General features: G+C 47.7%; 10 protein-coding genes across 10 annotated transcripts; 7 read left to right on the top strand and 3 right to left on the bottom strand.

The window, feature by feature from the left end:
* Nucleotides 1-16: 16 nt before the first annotated feature.
* Nucleotides 17-1,294, bottom strand: V1510DRAFT_349896 (Aminoacyl-tRNA synthetase; the record flags this gene model as incomplete). Its single annotated transcript, XM_066930855.1, has 4 exons — nt 17-488; nt 527-646; nt 684-1,107; nt 1,186-1,294. Coding segments are annotated over 4 exons (1,125 nt in total), but the record flags the coding sequence as incomplete, so codon positions are not given.
* A 384-nt stretch (nt 1,295-1,678) lies between these two features.
* Nucleotides 1,679-2,389, top strand: V1510DRAFT_366336 (Mago nashi domain protein; the record flags this gene model as incomplete). Its single annotated transcript, XM_066931260.1, has 5 exons — nt 1,679-1,772; nt 1,823-1,918; nt 1,955-2,018; nt 2,055-2,142; nt 2,180-2,389. The coding sequence occupies 5 exons, from the start codon at nt 1,679-1,681 to the stop codon at nt 2,387-2,389; spliced, it is 552 nt and encodes a 183-aa protein (XP_066788489.1).
* A 457-nt stretch (nt 2,390-2,846) lies between these two features.
* V1510DRAFT_138580 (uncharacterized protein) lies at nt 2,847-8,785 on the top strand. The gene is made up of 3 exons (XM_066930340.1): nt 2,847-6,173; nt 6,209-7,394; nt 7,446-8,785. The coding sequence occupies exons 1-3, from the start codon at nt 3,340-3,342 to the stop codon at nt 8,583-8,585; spliced, it is 5,160 nt and encodes a 1,719-aa protein (XP_066788488.1). The 5' UTR covers nt 2,847-3,339; the 3' UTR covers nt 8,586-8,785.
* On the top strand, nt 8,786-10,927 carry V1510DRAFT_141720 (uncharacterized protein). The gene is made up of 3 exons (XM_066930341.1): nt 8,786-9,060; nt 9,098-10,673; nt 10,861-10,927. Exons 1-2 carry the CDS (start codon nt 8,986-8,988, stop codon nt 10,475-10,477), a joined length of 1,455 nt encoding a protein of 484 aa, XP_066788487.1. The 5' UTR covers nt 8,786-8,985; the 3' UTR covers nt 10,478-10,673; nt 10,861-10,927.
* Nucleotides 10,540-11,137, bottom strand: V1510DRAFT_418082 (uncharacterized protein; the record flags this gene model as incomplete). Its single annotated transcript, XM_066934073.1, has 1 exon — nt 10,540-11,137. The coding sequence occupies exon 1, from the start codon at nt 10,873-10,875 to the stop codon at nt 10,543-10,545; it is 333 nt and encodes a 110-aa protein (XP_066788486.1). The 5' UTR covers nt 10,876-11,137.
* Nucleotides 11,138-12,195: 1,058 nt separating this feature from the next.
* On the top strand, nt 12,196-13,272 carry V1510DRAFT_418079 (uncharacterized protein). The gene has a single exon (XM_066934072.1). It carries the CDS (start codon nt 12,330-12,332, stop codon nt 13,041-13,043), a length of 714 nt encoding a protein of 237 aa, XP_066788485.1. The 5' UTR covers nt 12,196-12,329; the 3' UTR covers nt 13,044-13,272.
* A 678-nt stretch (nt 13,273-13,950) lies between these two features.
* Nucleotides 13,951-14,942, top strand: V1510DRAFT_366385 (Sds3-like-domain-containing protein; the record flags this gene model as incomplete). Its single annotated transcript, XM_066931265.1, has 3 exons — nt 13,951-14,339; nt 14,372-14,579; nt 14,616-14,942. The coding sequence occupies 3 exons, from the start codon at nt 13,951-13,953 to the stop codon at nt 14,940-14,942; spliced, it is 924 nt and encodes a 307-aa protein (XP_066788484.1).
* Nucleotides 14,943-15,224: 282 nt separating this feature from the next.
* On the bottom strand, nt 15,225-16,071 carry V1510DRAFT_395431 (40S ribosomal protein uS19). The gene is made up of 3 exons (XM_066931865.1): nt 15,904-16,071; nt 15,476-15,792; nt 15,225-15,430 (listed from the first exon to the last, which is right to left on the bottom strand). Exons 1-3 carry the CDS (start codon nt 15,941-15,943, stop codon nt 15,323-15,325), a joined length of 465 nt encoding a protein of 154 aa, XP_066788483.1. The 5' UTR covers nt 15,944-16,071; the 3' UTR covers nt 15,225-15,322.
* Nucleotides 16,072-16,220: 149 nt separating this feature from the next.
* On the top strand, nt 16,221-16,886 carry V1510DRAFT_418071 (ribosomal protein P2). Its single transcript, XM_066934071.1, has 3 exons — nt 16,221-16,300; nt 16,366-16,523; nt 16,584-16,886. Coding segments are annotated over exons 1-3 (333 nt in total). The 5' UTR covers nt 16,221-16,299; the 3' UTR covers nt 16,758-16,886.
* A 77-nt stretch (nt 16,887-16,963) lies between these two features.
* Nucleotides 16,964-18,571, top strand: V1510DRAFT_136227 (SPT2 chromatin protein-domain-containing protein). Its single transcript, XM_066930335.1, has 2 exons — nt 16,964-17,736; nt 17,772-18,571. Exons 1-2 carry the CDS (start codon nt 17,191-17,193, stop codon nt 18,468-18,470), a joined length of 1,245 nt encoding a protein of 414 aa, XP_066788481.1. The 5' UTR covers nt 16,964-17,190; the 3' UTR covers nt 18,471-18,571.
* Nucleotides 18,572-18,712: the final 141 nt, after the last annotated feature.

Raw genomic sequence — 18,712 nt, 5'->3', positions numbered from 1 at the left:
GTTTGTTGCCCCCGGGGTATTTGGTGCCAATCTTCTTCTCCTTCTTCTTCGTCTTCTTCGGCGCCTCCGCTGGAGGGTATGCAGCCTTTTCAAGTGCCTGGAAAGACTCGTCTCCCAGAAATTCCTTTCTCAGAGGCTCAAGAAGCTTGTTGATTGCTTCGGTGATTCCACTCTTGAGGTCTTGCGGCGAAAGCGCTTGGGAAGTGTAGGCCTCCTTGAGTTGGGAGATGGTGGTGTAAGAGACAGATCCGCCGTATTTTTCAGGGCGGTCAATGAAGAAAAGTCCTTCCGGCTTCTGGCTCACAGACTGGCCATCTTCCGACGTCTGGAGACGTGAAATAGGAAGCAGGACATATTCGACAAAAGCAATGAGACCGTTGCCTTCTACCTCTCCAGGGCTACAGTAAGCAGAGGCAATCTTCTTCTTGACGGTTTTCGGATCGTCCAGCAGGTCGATTTTCGAGTTCGGGTCAGAGGAAGACATTTTTCTAAGTCAAATTAGAATCTCTTTGGTAAACGTTCATACCCTCCCTGAGCGAGTCCAGGCACCATTGGGTTCATGAGGTGCGCACGCTTTTTGTATCCGAGCGAAGGTAGATATTCTTCAGCAAGAACGAAAATCTTGCGCTGGTCAACACCACCAAACCTAGCGGTCAGAAAGATCGTCTTGAGCAGACACTTACTGGGCGTCGACATCGAGATGTTCCTCGTCAAGCGCTTGCATGAGAGGATAGATTAGGCCGCTTAGGAGTGGAGACTCCACCTGCTTGACAACATCCGCGCCTGCACGACGAGCATCATTAAGAGTGGTCAGAGAACTCAGACGGAATATGTCTAAGGTGTACTTTGGGGAGTACTGGTAAGAGGAACCGACCACGAAATGAAGCTTGTCAATCGGAACACCAATGGAGCGGAGGATCGATTTGATTATACGCTCGTAGTACTGTGCGCGGTAAGCAACAAGCTCAAGCGGTGCCTTCATATTATCCAAAAACGCATGGAGATCCGCCAACAGGATCTTCACCTCACAACCGGCCTGTAGAAAGTTGGCAATTTTCGTCATGGGAACAAAGTAGCCACAGTGAGGACGACCGGTAGGTGCGGTCCCTAGATGGAATTGTTAGCATCTCTTCGCAAGGCCGCGTGCTGTCTATTGAAAGAGCTTCACGGGCAGAAACTACATACCCCAGTAAATCTTTAGCGGTCTCTTCTGGTTCTCCAAAACATCTTTGATCACTGCTCCGTTGAGAACCTCTTGGAGATTCTCCGTAATTATGTCGTACGCGTCTGACATGGTGCAATCAGTCACGTCTATCTGACCGGTATGCGAAGATTGAAAATAAAAGATAAATTTGACAAGTACTTTTATTAGAAGTCCAAATTTTAATGGGTCAGGGGTTTAGCATCGCAGGTCAGTAAACGCCCGAGTACCATAGAAAACCAGTCAAAGATTTATTTGTTGTCTTCTTCTCTGGAGAACAAAGTGACTATAAAACCCAGGCTACCGAGCCAGCCAAGACCTCGAGAGCTTTCGATCATTACAGGGATAAATGAGTCAGCCAATGCTCCATATCACGTGATATTTGCTGTACTAGGCATGGATGGTCCGTAGTGATCACATGACTTACGAGGCAATAGTTCAGAATCCGAGAACCGCACCTTTCGTCACAGCAAATCAATGGAGTTCGACACCGCGTCCACAGGTCGCGCGGAGCCCTTTTATGTCCGGTATTACTCTGGACATTCTGGAAAGTTTGGACACGAGTTTCTAGGTGAGTGAGTGCCGGGATCTGATATCGCAGAGAAATCACTGACTATTAAGAATTCGACTTCCGTGTACAAGGCGATGGCAGCTGTGCCATAGTAAGATATGCAAACAACTCAAATTACCGAAATGACTCTTTAATTCGGAAAGAGAGTAAGATACATGAAGAATGAGTTGACTGATCGAAAGTGACTGTGAGCACCCAAGTAGTCGAACAATTGAAGAAAATCATTCAGGATAGTGAAATCATGAAGTTCGTATGTCACCTCGAACACATTCTGACAATCAGGGAAGATGATGCGGACTGGCCAGAGAAAAATAGCGAGGGGGGGCAAGAGCTTGAGATACGTTACGGTCAAGAGCATATATCTTTCGAAGTATAGCCACTCCCGTGAATCTGCTGACACATTTCAGGTGTGTAAGATTGGTTCTTTGAGCGACGTTCAAGCCAGCAAGAATCCGGAAGGTCTCAGAGTATTCTACTACGTGGTGCAAGATCTCAAAGCATTGGTATTCTCTCTAATCTCGTTGCACTTCAAGGTAAGCCTTCGTCATATACAGACTGACCCAAGATCAAACCTATATAGACTCACGGTCCATTTGTTTATTGCACCGCCTGACTGAATGTATATTAGATGTACTAGATAATGTATGCGCCGCACATAATGCGGCGCTCGCTCTAAATCGAGCCACTTCACTGTGTGGAAGCATACGGACTATTATATCTATAGGGCCGGTACTACAAGAGCTGCACGTGCATGCCGCATCCCCTCACATGCTCTTACCAGCCATAGCTGGCCCATAGGTTACTTCGCTTCTCTAAGCGCCAACCAGCCGCCACCTTCGTCTGTAAAGCCCGACAGCCGGCGTATGTCTACAGTGTGCCTTTCTTCGTTTCGAGAGATATAGTGCCAGCCGCTCAATATATGCTACGGCTAGTCTTGCCACCTGCAGCTTGGCGGGTGCCCAGACCCTGGCCGCCCTGGCGCCGCCCTGGCTGGCGCCCTCGTTGCGACCTCGTCATTATTTAGCGTCCTTTGCTGGCGCCCCCTCTCGTCCGCCCCCACTGGTCCCGGGCTGAGTTTTACCTTTAAACTTGATTATCGTATACCTGGTGGTGTACTGTGGCTCAACTCGCTAAGTAACGCACTAGCCACACTTTCTCAGCTGATCGTCGACAATCTTGGCCCAAACGCCACACCCAAAAAAAACACTACATCCCATTTACATGCATCACGAATTGGCGGCATGCAGTTCAATAGGGATATAGGCATTTATTACATTTTTCTATCTTTCTAGCCACCCAGAGCGCTATTAAGGCAGTGCGATCAATCCATCGTACCGTCATCTTGCCTCACACAAACGGACAGATATAACAGAAGATCAGCTGTGTGCTAGCCGTTGTTTAGCAATCAACAAATAGTGCTTACACACGTGTGTTTGGTGGCCGGCTACGTCGCATCGCAAAGATCCAAGCACAAACAAGGGTACACTTAGCAATTGCACTTTATCAGGACGTTCAAGACGGAGTAACGATAGTCAAACCGTCGTATGACGGCGCGTGGTACGACTGGATGCAGCGAACGCATTCTCCGGGACCGCGTCGAGATTGGGTCACGATGACGGACGACCACACATACGAGCGGTCGCCGTCGATGCTGTCACTGCGAACAAAAGAACGGCGTCCACGGAGATTTTTCCTCGACCGCATTATACGGCGGAAAGGTTCCATTGATAGTATCGATAATGGGGGCTCGGCCTCGCCTCGCGCGCTGGGCTCTCCAGCCGGTCGCCCTATGGACCACGAATCTTCGTATTTCAAGCTCGATACTGATCTTGAGCATATGAATGGTATTCTCCGTGTGAGCTCGTCCCCTCATGAGCGGCCATCAAGTGATCTAAGCACACATAGGCACAATAAGTTCTCGAAAACTCATTTGGGAAAGAAACGGAAGGATCAGGTAAACCCTGCTGGGCCGTCAAATGGCAATGGAGGGCACACAAATATGCAGTGGCCGGGCCGCTTCGAATATGGGCAATCGGCTACTGATCACACAAACGCATTTTTTACGTCTTTGAAGAACGGCTCGATGAATAATTTGCAAAAATTGACGCGACTGCAGACTACATCAGGACCACAATCTCATCAAAATCTGATAGCGGATCGGAAGTATTCAGAGAATTCAAACTGGACACCGCCTGAAAGCTGGGCTGTACGCCGTAATCAGGAGGAGATTGAAGCCAATTTGAGACAAATCAACGCCAGTCAAAAATCTACCAGCAAGTCGAGCGCAACGCATTATGTCCGTGTGTTCAAGGAAGACGGTACATTTTCTACGATTCAATGTCCGCTTGATGCTTCTGTCTCCGAGCTGTTACAAATTCTAGGCAAAAAATTCTTTTTAAACTCGGTATCAAATGAACAGATAGGATTTCAAAGACACGGCATGATCCGTATCCTGAAAAAACATGAAAAGCCACTAATCCTGCAAAAGCGGATGCTTGAGCTTTTTGGCTACACTGATGAGGATAGGCTCAGTGAACTCGGCAGGGAGGACCTCAGCTACTTGTGCCGCATCCTCTTCTTGACCTCGGAGCACTCTCTATCCGACAGCAAGCAGGAGGAGGATTTTACACCAAACAAGAAGTATTCTCACGTCGAACTGCAGCGACGAAATTTGCAAACAATCCCGATCAATCTTTACAACCATGCCGCTGAAATATTTTCTTTGAATATTTCGTGGAACCTTTCACTGGATGTTCCTTTGGACTTCATGCAGGCATGCACGAACATTCGCGAGATCAAATTTGTCGGTAATGAATGTGTTTCTTTACCCCGAAATATAATGCAGGCCACGACATTAAATTATATGGACATCTCCAGCAACCGACTTGTCGACCTCGACTGTGCACTCCTAGATCAACATGAGATACTTGTTTCCTTACAAGCACAAAATAATTGCCTGCCCCGATTACCTGATTCATTTATGCTTCTCAGATCTATAAGACGACTGAATCTTTCCTTCAATTATCTGACTGAGTTTCCTCCTACAGTGTGTAATTTGGTGACACTTCTCGATCTAGATGTTTCTTTCAACGCCATCCGCGAGCTTCCAGCTGAGATTGGTCAGCTCTGCGCGCTGGAGCGTATGGTGATTACGAACAACCATCTCACAGGCTCTTTACCGGCTACATTCGAGAACTTGACCTCACTTCGCGAGCTTGATATCAGATTCAACAAACTGAAAAATTTGGATGTCGTCATGGCTCTTCCTAGACTGGAAGTGTTCTTTAGTTCACATAACTCTCTTTCTCATCTCGAGATTATGGCAAAGTCACAATATGCACCACGAAAGCTGAGAGTGTTTCACCTCAATCAGAACCCCGTAACCCGATTCAACTTCGCAGTGCCGATTGCGTCTTTGACAACTCTGAATCTCAGCAATGCAAAGCTGTCAAATTTTCCGGAAGGATTCTTTGAGCAGGTGACAAATCTTGAAAAGCTGATTTTGGACCGAAACCATTTTGGCTCCATCCCTCCTCAAATTGGCAAACTCCGGAAGCTCGTGAAGCTTTCATGCGTCGATAATAGTTTATCAACTATTCCTCCGGAGATCAAATGCCTGACTGACCTTAGAGAGCTTGACGTTCATAACAATAACCTTGGCAGTCTTCCTTCTGAGATTTGGCAGCTCTCTAATCTTGAGTCCCTCAACTTGTCATCAAACAAGTTGGAGGCTTTTCCTCGTTTGATCCTTAACTCAATGAATTCCGAAGGAGCCCTACGATCGAAGAGCAGCAGTGACGATCTTGTGACACTAAAAGACATCGCTGCGACACTTCGAGACAGCCCGTCGGTATCCTCCAAGGAAAATTCACGAAAGGATATAACGCGGCTCGAAGATCGGCCACTAACTCCGAGATCTACTCGAAGTGGTACGAATGGCAGCGGCTTCCAAAAGGTAACTCTGGAACCCCTCATTCCAGACGGACCTACTGGTCGGAAAGATTCAGCTACATCTTCTCGTCTGGCCAATACCATGGCACAAAGTCTGTTGTATCTGTACATTGCAGACAACAGCTTGAATGACGAATGCCTGCAGATGATCTCGCTACTGATTGAGCTCCGCGTGTTGAACCTGTCGTACAACTATCTCTCTGAAGTCCCGAGCGGCTCTCTGAAGCGTCTAACGCAATTACGAGAGCTGTATCTCTCTGGAAACGATCTGACCAATCTCCCAGCTGATGATCTCAGCTATCTCACTAATCTGCGGGTATTCCACCTGAACGACAACAAGCTGCTCAATCTGCCCTCAGAGCTGGCCGATATTCAGCACTTGACTGTCCTCGATGTTGGCAGCAACTCTCTAAAGTACAATATCTCCAACTGGCCATATGATTGGAACTGGTAAGTTATATGTTAATTTGTATCTGACAATACAGGAATTATAATCAGGAACTGAAATACCTCAATTTATCCGGCAACAAGAGATTGGAGATCAAGCCGTCGCCTTCGACGGGCCGTGAAGCAAATGATCTTTCTGATTTCTCCTCTTTGCCTCATCTGCGGATCCTTGGATTAATGGATGTCACTTTGACGAACTCATCGATTCCAGAGCAGACGGAGGACCGGCGTGTTCGGACATCTGGCACAGAGGTTCATTCTATGCCTTATGGAATGGCGGACACACTTGGGTCACGTTTGCATCTGTCGACGACTGATATAGTGGTTGAACGATTCAGAAACAGAGAAGACGAAGTGATTTTTGGCATGTTTGACGGCGAAGCATTCTCAGATAAAGGAAACTGTGTTGCGAAGTTCATTCAGGAAAATTTTGTCTACTTTTTGAATGAGGAGTTGGAAAAGCAAAAGGGCGATGAGAACATACCGTCTGCACTTCGCCGAACGTTCCTATCTCTCAACAAGGAGATAGGGACTTGCACCATGGGCGACCCGGATACTAGACCGAGAAAAGTTCATCCTCATCGTGGTTCAGCGGTAGCGAAGCTCGGTCCAGAGGATGCAAACACTGGCGCGTGTGCTGCTGTTGTGTATCTGAAAGGAAATCGTATTCACATTGCAAACGTTGGTGATGTGAGAGCTATTTTGACGCGATCCGATGGAGAGTTCCGGCTTTTGACTACACGACACGAACCAGCTTTTTCCCCCGAGATTGACAGAATCCGCGAGGCGGGCGGATTTGTCTCGAAAACAGGAAAGCTGAATGACACGTTAACAGTTTCCCGATCTTTTGGATATTTCAACATGATACCGTGTGTGCAGGCCGCTCCATCAATTGTCGAGGGAGAACTCACTGACACAGATGAGATGCTTATAATCGCAAGTAGCGAGCTTTGGGAGTATATGAGCTACCAAACCGCGGTTGACATCGCCGCTACTGAGAATGACGATCCTATGCTCGCTGCACAGAAGCTTCGAGACTTTGCGATTGCGTATGGTGCATCCGATAAAATGGTCATTATGATCGTTGCTGTCGGAGATTCTGCACGGTCAAAGAGAAAATCCCATATGCAAGGATTTCTCAAAGGAAAAGTAGCAAGCTCAGAGGACGAAGATATTTATCCTGTACTGAAGCGTCGCTGGAACCGTAACGCGTTGGATGATGGGGTACGTAAACTGCGGTTTTCTTTCCATTATTTGATACTAATCACCATCTAGTCTTTACGTTCTGGCGAAGGTGTTCCTGCCCCCGTTGGCGAGCTTGCCATGGTATTCACGGACATCAAAAACTCTACTTTACTTTGGGAAACCTATCCCGCTGCCATGCGAGTCGCTATAAAAATTCATAGCGCCGTCATGCGGCGGCAACTAAAGGTTGTTGGCGGTTATGAAGTGAAGACTGAAGGTGATTCCTTCATGGTATGCTTTCAAACTGCGACCCAGGCTCTGTTATTTTGCTTCAGCGTACAGACACAACTTTTAGCTGCCGATTGGCCAACGGAAATTCTCAGCACCCGAGATGGCGCTGAGGTGACGGACAAAGACAATAACGTCCTTTACCGAGGTCTTTCTGTTCGCATAGGTGTTCACTGGGGTTCGCCTGTGTGCGAGCTTGATCCGATCACCAGACGTATGGATTACTTCGGTCCAATGGTTAATCGGGCTGCACGGATCAGTGCGGTTGCCAACGGAGGCGAGATTACTGCCAGTCAAGATTTCGTTGCAGAGATTGCTCGTCTCAATGAGCTGTTTTACAAATCACTTAATAACCCGTCGACAATGGTGGATGCTTTAGGCGATGAGTCGCTGGCCCAAGCTGTCATCCGTGATCTAAAAATGCTCAGAGATTTGGAATGGGGCTTAAAGGGAATCGGAGAACAGAAACTGAAGGGTCTGGAAAATCCGGAGGTGATTTCGTTGGTATATCCGAAGAGCCTTGTTGGACGTCTCACCATCCAACAAGCCACTGCAGCTGCTCGAATGCAAGAGTCAGAGCTTAGCCCTGTCAGCGAAATACTTTGGTCTCTACGTCACGTCTCTTTACGGCTGGAGCGCATCTGTTCAATTTTAAGCGGTAGTGAGATAGGGCATACAGGTGATGTTGAGCTTGTTGCAGCAATGGGTCAAACAGAGAAAAATTTCTCTGACAACGCTGTCTATCCAATGGTAGATCATCTGGTCACTCGCATTGAAAACTGCATATCAGCTTTGTACCTTCGGCATATTACTGGCGCCTTCTCGCTAGAGGGCAGCAAAGAACTGGCAGATTTATTGAGTGAGGTCGAGAAGATTCTGCGTGAACGCAAAGCCTCCTCAATTATCGAGCAGTTCAGTACGCAACTTGATCACGAATTTTAATTAATGGTGGAATTCTTCAAAAGATCTGCATGTACATTGTGATGTAATGTACCAATCTCGTTCATTTTGATGTTTTTTATTGGGTCATATATAGGAGTATTAAGGGAAACGTTATACAAAATCTACAGAAGTAAATGGCTCATGTCTTTTGCTCGGTATGTAGCGATACACACTGAGTAAATTATGAACGCCTTTTCGACGCTGTCCTTCGAGTGTGACTTGGTCGAGTGTAGTCGTGAAGACTGGCTCACGATTAGAGTTCCGCACAACTTCGTAGTTACTACTTTACTCCCTCCTGGGCAACGAATATTGCTCCCAACGTAAGGTTTTGGAAAAAAAAAATTATTCACCCATCGAATCCATTCGGATATAATCTGTACCAACGTCAACGGTTCACGAAATGTCCGGGTTATTCGACTTAAAAGATAGCAAGCAAGCCACTGATTCTGATGTGGCCTCGTTATTTGCGGTTGCAGTATGTAGAGCAGCCTCGGAAAACACTAACATAAAAGAATCCGATCGTGCAGCCGTCTCGGTCGGACACACGCAAACAGCTCGCAAGAAAGCTAGAGGAGCTGGAAGACGATTCAGAATCCGATGGTGATAAGTCCAGCTTCCAATCTAGCCCATCTGTAACAAACAAGAAGATCAAATCAGGCGTCACTGCGGTGTCTGCTAAGCGCCAGAAGACCGGAAGTGGCGATCACACCGCCGCTGAGAAAAAGAGCAAAAGGAAGTCTCAGGCGAAAAAAGAAGAGGAGAATGACGCCAGCTTTGAGGACCGCTACATGAAGAAAGTAGCTGACACTGCCGATAATGAAATCAAGGAAGTTGAGTCCGAAAGTGACGCCGCTTTATCAGAAGCAGCGTCAGAAGACAGCGAACTTGATAATATCGATTCTGATGATGACTCTGTGGCCAATAGCGACATTGAAGCCGAGGAAAGTAAGGAGCCTGAAGAAGAAACCGAGGATCTTACGCATGAGTCGATGAAGAGTGGTCCAGCCGAGGAATATGCGAAAGCGCAACGCACTCTTTTCGTCGGTAACGTCAACTCGTCTGTTATCTCTTCAAAGGCGGACGCTGCTACGCTGAAAAAGACCTTCACTAAGTACGGAAAAGTTCAATCAATCCGATTCCGTTCAATTGCATTCTCCGAGATCCTACCGAGAAAGGTCGCATTTGTACAGCAAAAGCTGCATGAGAAACGAAGCTCTGTTCATGCTTATATCGTCATGGAGGACGAAAAGGCAGCACGAGCGGCGCTAGCCGCCAACGGCAGTGTCGTTCTGGACAAACATATTCGAGTTGACAGCGTGGCGCATCCGGCTAAGCAAGACACAAGCCGTTGCGTTTTTGTCGGGAATCTTGATTTCGAAATCGAGGATGAACCAATTTGGCAGCATTTTCGGCAGTGCGGAGACGTCGAGTATGTCCGTGTCATCCGTGATTCTAAGACAAATGTCGGAAAGGGATTCGCGTATGTGCAATTCAAGGACAGTGTTTTTGTCGGGAAGGCATTGTTGCTCGATGGCAAGAAGATGGCGAACGGCCGGAAGTTACGAATTAGCCGCGCGAAGTTTATCCGTAAGCCCCCTGTGAAGAATGACACAGTTCAAGGACGGAACAGTGGCAAGAAAGTCAGAGGAGCTTCTGCGGCTTCGGGTTACGTGCCAAAGCTGGACCCAGAGACAAAGTCTGCTTTCGGGCGCATGAAAAAGGTTGTCGGTAAGGCCGAACGGGCTCAGTTGGAGGTATTCGAGGGGTCTCGTGCTTCTGTCAACTCGAAGGCAACCGTTGGTCTGAAAGGAACATCTGGAAACAAAAAGAAGGGGAAGCCCCGGATCCGTGCCCGGTCTACAGCATTCAAGAAGGCGGACAAGCAGAAGTGATCCGATCATGTGTTCTCTATTGTAATATAAAATGCTACCAATATCTGCAATGCTTATGCTGTAAATTACATTCTCAATGCACGGCTCTCATGAATTAAGCCTTTGTCGGCAAGGTATGCGATGACATCTAGTATTTTATCGTCTTCCTTATCCCAGTCATTTTGAACAAGCCGTTTGAAGAGCGGCATTTGCTGAGGTTTTTCGTAACGAGTATACTTGCGGGTCTTCATATGCTTCCTCTCATGGCTGAACGTGCAAGCTGAGCCTTTCCGGCATGTGCCTGTACTAGCATAGAACTTGCATATGTTGTATCGAGCAAATTCTTCCGCCTGTTGCTCGAGCTGTTCTTGTCGCTCGCGTCGCTGACGCTCTTGCTCTTCTAGGTGTTCTTTCTTCATCCGTTCCTCCTCCTTGTGCTTCTCTTCAACGCGACGTTCAGTTGGCCATCGGCTTTTCCTGTCATTGATCCACCTTTCAATGTCGTCGGGTGTCTCTAGTTTGATGCAGGTACCTGCTATGACGAGACCCGGTTTAGTAGTTTCTGAGGTAGTAGCACTGAAAGCCGCCTCCTCATCGAAGTCGTCGTCATTGTCCTTATCGTCAAACGAGATTTGTTTTGTATTCGCCGAGGAATAGAAGTCTGAGCGGGCTCGTTCGGTCGCGGACTTATTTTGTAAGGCGTAGGGTACAGGCCGCGAATTGTTGCCCGAAATATGGGCACCACGACCACGCGGTCGGCTACCACCGCGGCCGCCTCTCCCTCCGCGTACGGGGTATTGGCTTGTAGTACTGGTCGAAGAGGTAGCCCCATTCTTTGGTGGCGGCGGTGGTGGAGGTCCAAATATATAGTCACTCATGACGATCTGTCAAGTTCCGGATCTGTTTTACTCCTGTATATTCACAACAGTGAATCCATTCTGGTCGTAATGCACAAATTCACTATATCTGTTTCCTGATCTTGAGGAGGCCGATCAGATCGCACTGCATAGCATGAAAAAATTGCTCTCGAGACTGGTAATATTGGGAGATCCCCTTTGGATGCAAGACATTTTACCTTTACGGACTTATATGGCATGCGGAATGACACTTCTTCAGGGGAGCAGGAGAAAGACAAAGAACTTGGGACATACAAGGCCATCTGTCAACAGCTAGAACAGTAATGACATCTATTGACCACGCCGTCACAAGTAAGTGCCAAGTGTACATAAATCGGCTTCACATTATATAAATTACATCTACGCCACCCAGGCCTTTAAATCACGAGGTATCTAACACGTACAGAAGTGCAACGGGATCATAATCAGACTACATGTACATTGGCTGGAAGGGTATCGTCTGGCCTCTGATAATAACATCGCTCGGGGCATATGCAGCAGATATTGGTGGACAGACAGATGAATTAATTTGTCACGAAGGTAAATCGTGCTACCCGCGGATCTTCGAGGCCACAGAAGATTGGAGGGTGGTAGAAGTCGATCAAGAGATACCGGGCGGTCTACACGTGCGATTGGATCTCGAGACTGGTCTACGGCAGGCAAAGCTCTTATCAGACGAACCCAATCCAAATAGCCAAGCTGTTGCAGTTGGCGAAGTCAGTGATAGCATGGATGGACATCAGGATCTCGGTCAAAGCCGACCATACTCGCATAGGCCGAACCCGCATATACCCTTGTCCGACCATCAAGAGTTCGAAAATGATTTGCAATACGTGCTCGCATCTCACGAACTTCACCAAACTACCCCTGCAGCTATAGATCCAGACGCAGCTGCGACTCTAGTAAGCACACTGAGAAACGTCGAGGATTATGCACACGAGATCGATTTCGGATTACGCCTCGCTGAGCCGGAAGTCATGCAAACGCTTTTGGAGCTGACAGCGAGCAACCCAGCTTCAGAGTCGCGCGCCCTCGCAGCAACAATAATAGGCTCTGCTTTGAGAAACAATTATCCAGCACTTGAAACGTCTAGCTCGGTTGAGGTTGTCACCAAAGTCCTCGACCGCCTGGAAGTTGAAGCTGACACCACAGTACGACAGAGGCTGATATTTGCTCTCGCGTCCGCTATACACGGAAAGAATGGACGCAAGGAATATCTGGATCATAACGGAGGCAGCATACTTCGGCAACTGTTCGCGTCGGGGGATGCTTCGACCAAGGCGAGATGCGGGACCTTCGTCGAGGACTCATTTGCCAATGAGGACATGAATGCATACAGATCCGACGATCTCAACACAAAAATTCAGAACGAGCTTAGTGCTTGGGCGGGGTTGTTCCAGGACAGCCTTTCGAAGAATGAAGTGGCTGCAATCTCATCTAAAGAAAAGATCTTCTCTGCTCTGGCCACAATCAGAAAGAATTACCCTCTGTGCTGCCCTGTGAAGGACAACTTTAGATCATGGATCGCAGAAGCAGTTGATCATCGTTCGAGGCTGATTGCTAGTGGCCAGAATCACGACGAGATGCCCGACATTGAGTTCTTGAATCAGCTCTCAGCAGTCCGTCATACGCTGTTCGGTAACCCAAAAGCGGGAAGAAAGGCTTTTGACGCCTCACACGACGAGCTTTAAATGTTGACAGAAGAATCTCATTGTAAATAACGCCGATAGTGCCCGGAATATACGGTGTACGATTCTACAATTGCTGTCAGGTGACAGGTGGCCAGAGGTGTCGGTTCACTTTGTAAACGCAAGCTCTAGCATACCTCGCGCCAGCAGGTTTCAATGATGTCTACGTTCCTTCGTGGCCTAGTTCATTCGGGTTGAACGGCAGGACACTGCGTGGGCTGTAGACATGGATTATGGCTGCACAGTTATAGTAGTATGGTGCTCTCAAATATACGCACATCAAACATCACGTGACACAATGCAGACACATTCTTTGTGTTGACGATGGTGCGTGATGCGTATGCTGTTTTTGCATATATGCCTGTTTCTCACTCTGGCTAGGATCTCTTAGGGTCTTCATCCCAAAGCATATGCCGGCAAGAGGAAGTGAACATAGCTTGGTCAATATTATCCAACATACCTCCTCTACCGCTGAAATAAGCCTCGCAAAACATATTAAGACTGTGACTGGGGAAGATAAGACAGTTGGGCGAAAAAGGCCAATAAAGAGGCTCAGATTTGACCAAGGAAAGCTGCTAAGGGTATTGCTATACAAATTGCAAGCTGTGAGAAGCTGGCAATTTTTATAAACCACAGCTCCAACCCCCTCACGAAGTCCCGGTTTGGAACTCGGGTAGGGTGCGGAGGAAGAAAAAACCCACTTTGAGAGGTTTCTGCATTATATCTGAAAGATCTTTCTAGCATGGATAAAAGCAAGGCTACGACGGCTACATTGGAGGAGGAGGACGTCAACATGGAGGAAAATCCAGAGGAAGCTGAAACTGAGATAGAGGGCGTTCTGGACGAGATGGACGTTGATGACGACGCTGACGAGCCTACACACGGCCCGGTATCGCCAGAGACTGGAGGGATGGTGGACGCGGAAGAAGATGCCGCTCTTGAGACAGGACGGCCTACACGGCGGGGTCGTGACCGGGGCAAAGGAAAAAGGAAAGCTCAAGATGATGACGATGAGGGAGAAGGTGAAGAGGTGGACGTCGATGCGGACGCCGATGTGGAAGCCGAGCCGGAGGACGACGCGGACGCAGCAGCCGACGCCGAGGACGAGGATGGAGAAGGTGATGTCGAGGATGGCGCTTCTTCCTCGAGACGGTCTTCCAAAAGACGCGAAGACGACGGTGACGACGAAGGTAAGTCCAACGAGTTCAGCCCACTAATTGCAGAAAAAGCGCAGAAGCGTAAGGACGCTGTTGTGTCTCTCACGGAGATTGAGGTTGAATTCGCGAAGCTTCGTGATAGGTATGTTATGGGGCTATATTCGCTAACTGTAGACTCCATGACGATAAGGTGGCCAGATTGCGCGCCGAGATTGAAATGTGCTTGGACGGCACTCACCCGGAACTATCTGGTCTATATGACCAGATTGCCCACAAACGCGATGATCGAATTACATTGGCTCGAGCACATTGGAGATACCGTCGGCGTTGCGTTGAAAATCAAATAAAGGCAATGCGCGTCCACATACACCAGCAGTACTACGTAAGTATGATTCAAGCAACAATATCTGATTGAAAGAAAAATCGCGCGGATCTCCGGGCAAAAATGATCTTGGATACTACGCAAAGATGGTACCAAGTCAATAGAGAGCGGAGGGCAATGGATGCCTTGGTTCCGAGACTTGGCTACCGGATACCGGAGAAGAAGCAGATCATTGTTCGCGAGCTGCAAGCTCAGTACGATGAGATAGCTATCTTGTCTGGACTTTCGAAGTATATTGGATTTCCAGCCGCTCCAGAAGTCAAGAGTGCAAGCCAGGAAGAGATATATGAAGACCTGCAAGCGCTAGGAATCGACAGAACCGTCCGTGACAAGCACCCCGACATAAACGCTCCGATTATGTAATCAAACATCACCGCCCAATATCCTTTCATCGTTCCGCATCGCGATGGAGCGCCGACAGCAGGTCTTTCTCTTTTATCACACGCACACCATGACTTTAAAAAATGTGGACATGTTCATAATTGCTGTTTACTCAGAGTTATGGTTATATCCTACTTGATACTGTATTTCTAGGCATGTTAGATTTGGCATTTAGGCGTCTAATATTTTGTGAATATATTTTTCCTACATCCCCCGCCTTTACAAAGGACAAACACAATCAAAGAGCTTCCATACTCTCTACTGGTTTGTTAAAAAGTACTTTTGATTAAAACTTTATAATTCCATTTTGTATTTTGTACAAATTCCGTGATAAATAACAAATGAAAAAAAGTTTGAGACGTCTACTTGAGGGGAATGAAACGGGAAGAGTGAGTAGCACCAATACCGGGTCTTCCGTGCTTGACAGCAGTGTAGGAGATGGAGAACTCGCCAAGGTAGAATCCGACCATCTAATCTGTTAGCAACTGCTCTGTGAGCGTCGGAATTGTTCTTACCTCAGGCTTAATCTCAACGTTGTTGAAAACCTTGCCGTTGTAGACACCAATGACAGATCCAATCATCTCGGGAACGACAAGCATGTCACGAAGGTGGGTCTTGACAACAGCCGGCTTCTCGTTGGGCTTGGCCTCCTGCTTGGCCTTACGCAGCTTGCGAATCAGACCCTTCGGCTTGCTCTTGAGACCACGCTGCAGACGTCTGCGGGCTCTAGCGTGAACCAGGTCAACAAGCTTCTCGGTGGGGTAGTCCAAAAGGTCCTTAAGGTCGACACCACGGTAAGAGAAGGTCTTGAACTGTCTCTTCTTTCTGTTCTCTGCGGACTGTTAGCATTCGTCCAGGTTACAAACGCAACAATTCAGAACATGAGCAAATGTCCGAGTTCGCAGAGATTGTTGCTGGTATCGTCCACCGTCGCTTCACTTACCCGCAGCCTCAATAGCCTCCTGATCGTACTCCTCAGACATGATTGTTGATATGTTATGAATGAAAGATGGAAAAAATCGTAAAATCGAAGTAAAAGAAAATGGTTTCCAATATAGCGAATCTCCGTTAGGGCTATGGGCAGCAACAAGCTTGTGTACTTTTCGAAAATAGTGACTGCTTTTACTCTAAAAGACCATATTTTCCCAGCGTTTTGTGGTATTGGTAGGGCTATACCCTAATTTACCCGGATCACTCCCACTGGTGCGCACAAACTATCAACACACAACACAATTTATTCAAAAGCTTCCAGCAGGCAAACTTCTTTTGAACTCCAAGGAATAGTCTGCTTAATTGCTTAAACTTGATTATTCTATATCAATTTTTTTAAACATCAAAAAGTGAGTACTAGGAAGATCGTCAGCTACATGATGGACATATGGAGAACAAGACTAACAATGTCAAGTGAAGTACCTCGCTGCTTACCTTCTGCTCACTGTTGGCGGTAACACCTCGCCGTCGGCTTCCGACATCAAGTCGGTTCTCGCCTCGGTTGGTGTTGAGGCTGAGAACGACCGTATCTCGGCCCTGATTTCCGAGCTCGAGGGCAAGGACATCCAGGAGGTGAGTAAAATATGGCTTACGGCTTCTTTTTTTTTTTTGAGTAGACACTGACTTTTATAGCTGATCGCGGCTGGTTCTGAGAAGCTCGCCACCGTTCCTACTGGCGGTGCTGGTGCTGGTGCTTCGGCTGGTGCTGCCGCTGCCGGCGGTGCCGCTGAGGAGGCCGTTGAGGAGGAGAAGGAGGAGGAGAAGGAGGAGTCTGACGACGACATGGGATTCGGTCTGTTCGACTAAGCAGATCGTTTTCCGCCTTCTCAAACAAAAAGTTCTTCTTAGATAGGGTGCTCCTGCTCTCTGGTGTATTTTTATGTATATAGTGATTACTCTGTATGTAAGAAATGACAAGTCGGGATCACTATCGAAGATTTTGCTTCTACGCGCATGGAGGCCTTTTGCATGAGCCTGAGATGGCAGTTCATACCGTAGTAGAATGTATTTTTTGCGTTCACCGTACTGTTGAAGTGGTGTAGTCAGGTGTCGTGACTGAATATACGCTAATGCGACGTGGCTGTGAACACTATTTACACTCCAGACTGCGAGGCAAATGTTAAAAACACCGCGTAACTCGCAAGTAACCTTTTGTGCCAACAGACGATCAACGTTACTCGATATATTGTTTGGCATCTGGCGATAAGCTGAAGACTGTTATCGACTCGACTTTAAGTGAATGATGAGTTTCTCTCAGTTGTTGGCTCAGCTTTCGTCTTCGGGAAAGCCTGCTTCGTCGCCACCCACTGTTCAGTCTCAGAAACCTCCACTCGCAGCTGCAAAGAACGATACACAAGGCTTACGGAATCCGGATCGGGCAAAGACATCAGAGGCGCGGGTGTCAACGAAATCTGCCGGGCACGATGTAGGATCTAATCAGACCACCAACAGTCGAGTTGATCGGTTGCCGCAGAAAAACTCGGCAGCCCAATCTAATTCGAAGTCGCGCAGCAACTCGCTTGTATCTCCTACGGCACAGCATCAGGTCGCCACGCAGTCGAAACGGTCGGAGAAGATAGCCGCCTTAGAGAGGAAGAAGAGCCTACTGGGTTCAGCTATCAAGTCGAGTTCTCCCCGTGTTTCTAGTCCTTCTAGATCCGCTGGACTCAATGGAAGTGGCAGTTCGACAACTACGCCAGGTGTTCGAACTCCTTCAGCGCAGACATCTTCTGCAAAGAGCTCTACGCCATCAAATGGATCGGCTACATCAGTTCCACGCAAAAAGGTAAGCCGATATATATGCGAATCATCTAATCGCAGCCGAACTTTTTGGACATCATGAAGCAGGCAGAAAATGTGGACGCAGAGAACTTAAAAGTCACCGTGAAGGTCCGGGATCCAAAGAAAAAATCGGAGAAGGAACGAGTCGCTATACCTTCAAAGCCATCGATAGCTGAATCTGTCAAAACCAAAGCTACGGGATCGTCCAGCGCGTCCAGCAGCCGTCCGAAACTGGTCAAAGATGACCAGCCCAGTGCTACCGGGCAATCCACTGCGGAAAAGCCACGGCCTCGCAGCAGAGACTCATCGGCAGGAGGCAGCAAAGATCGTCAAAAAGCTCGCAAAGTAGCGGCTCCTGCTCCATATGCGCAACCTCTTCCCGGTCTATTGAAGAAACGAAAGAGAAAGGACGGATACGAATCAGATTCTTCCATGGATAGCTTTATTGTTTCCGACGCAGAGGAAGACGTGCAGCGACCCTCTGGAGGCAGGAGCCGTGACGTTGATCCCGGCTACGACCGCGAGGAGATCTGGAAATTGTTCCGTCGAAACGGATATGCTGGTTCCAGGCTTCAGGACAACTATGATGATGAGGACGACATGGAGACCGCAGGGTTTGATGTTTTGCATGAAGAAATGCGCAGCTCTGCTGTGGCTAGACGAGAAGATGAGGAGCAGGAGGCTTTAGAAAAAAAGCGTGCAGACGAGAAGAAAAAGAGACTTGGCACCAAGAGATGAAACACCACCACACTCTGTAATTGTCTGTCAGGCTACTGTTGACTCTTATCGGCACAAGATTAGACGATTGTTAATTATCATATTTTGGATCATGGCGCATATCATTGATGGGCATCACACATAGCGTGTATTCATGCATTTCACTTAGCATTTGGTTCTAGCATTGTATATTATTTTAAAATATTGATTTACGTACATTACATGGTATCTTCATTTAAGACGGGTTGCTGTGCTGAAGTTAC

This window comes from Dipodascopsis tothii (assembly GCF_038497935.1).
Source record: "Dipodascopsis tothii strain CBS 759.85 unplaced genomic scaffold V1510scaffold_18, whole genome shotgun sequence".
Classification (NCBI taxonomy): domain Eukaryota; kingdom Fungi; phylum Ascomycota; class Lipomycetes; order Lipomycetales; family Lipomycetaceae; genus Neoaidaea; species Neoaidaea tothii.
Note: the sequence above shows the minus strand (reverse complement) of the source record. Positions and strands in the feature narration are given on the sequence as shown.

Coding starts and splice junctions, on each gene's coding strand:
- V1510DRAFT_138580 (XM_066930340.1), top strand. CDS start 3,340: ATGCAGCGAACGCATTCTCCGGGACCGCGTCGAGATTGGGTCACGATG. Junction 6,174..6,208: donor TGGCCATATGATTGGAACTG/GTAAGTTATATG, acceptor CTGACAATACAG/GAATTATAATCAGGAACTGA. Junction 7,395..7,445: donor GTAACGCGTTGGATGATGGG/GTACGTAAACTG, acceptor ATCACCATCTAG/TCTTTACGTTCTGGCGAAGG.
- V1510DRAFT_141720 (XM_066930341.1), top strand. CDS start 8,986: ATGTCCGGGTTATTCGACTTAAAAGATAGCAAGCAAGCCACTGATTCT. Junction 9,061..9,097: donor CCTCGTTATTTGCGGTTGCA/GTATGTAGAGCA, acceptor CTAACATAAAAG/AATCCGATCGTGCAGCCGTC.
- V1510DRAFT_418079 (XM_066934072.1), top strand. CDS start 12,330: ATGCAAACGCTTTTGGAGCTGACAGCGAGCAACCCAGCTTCAGAGTCG.
- V1510DRAFT_395431 (XM_066931865.1), bottom strand. CDS start 15,943: ATGTCTGAGGAGTACGATCAGGAGGCTATTGAGGCTGCGG. Junction 15,793..15,903: donor GGAGGCTATTGAGGCTGCGG/GTAAGTGAAGCG, acceptor AACAGTCCGCAG/AGAACAGAAAGAAGAGACAG. Junction 15,431..15,475: donor ACGTTGAGATTAAGCCTGAG/GTAAGAACAATT, acceptor CTAACAGATTAG/ATGGTCGGATTCTACCTTGG.
- V1510DRAFT_418071 (XM_066934071.1), top strand. Junction 16,524..16,583: donor AGGGCAAGGACATCCAGGAG/GTGAGTAAAATA, acceptor TGACTTTTATAG/CTGATCGCGGCTGGTTCTGA.
- V1510DRAFT_136227 (XM_066930335.1), top strand. CDS start 17,191: ATGATGAGTTTCTCTCAGTTGTTGGCTCAGCTTTCGTCTTCGGGAAAG. Junction 17,737..17,771: donor CATCAGTTCCACGCAAAAAG/GTAAGCCGATAT, acceptor ATCTAATCGCAG/CCGAACTTTTTGGACATCAT.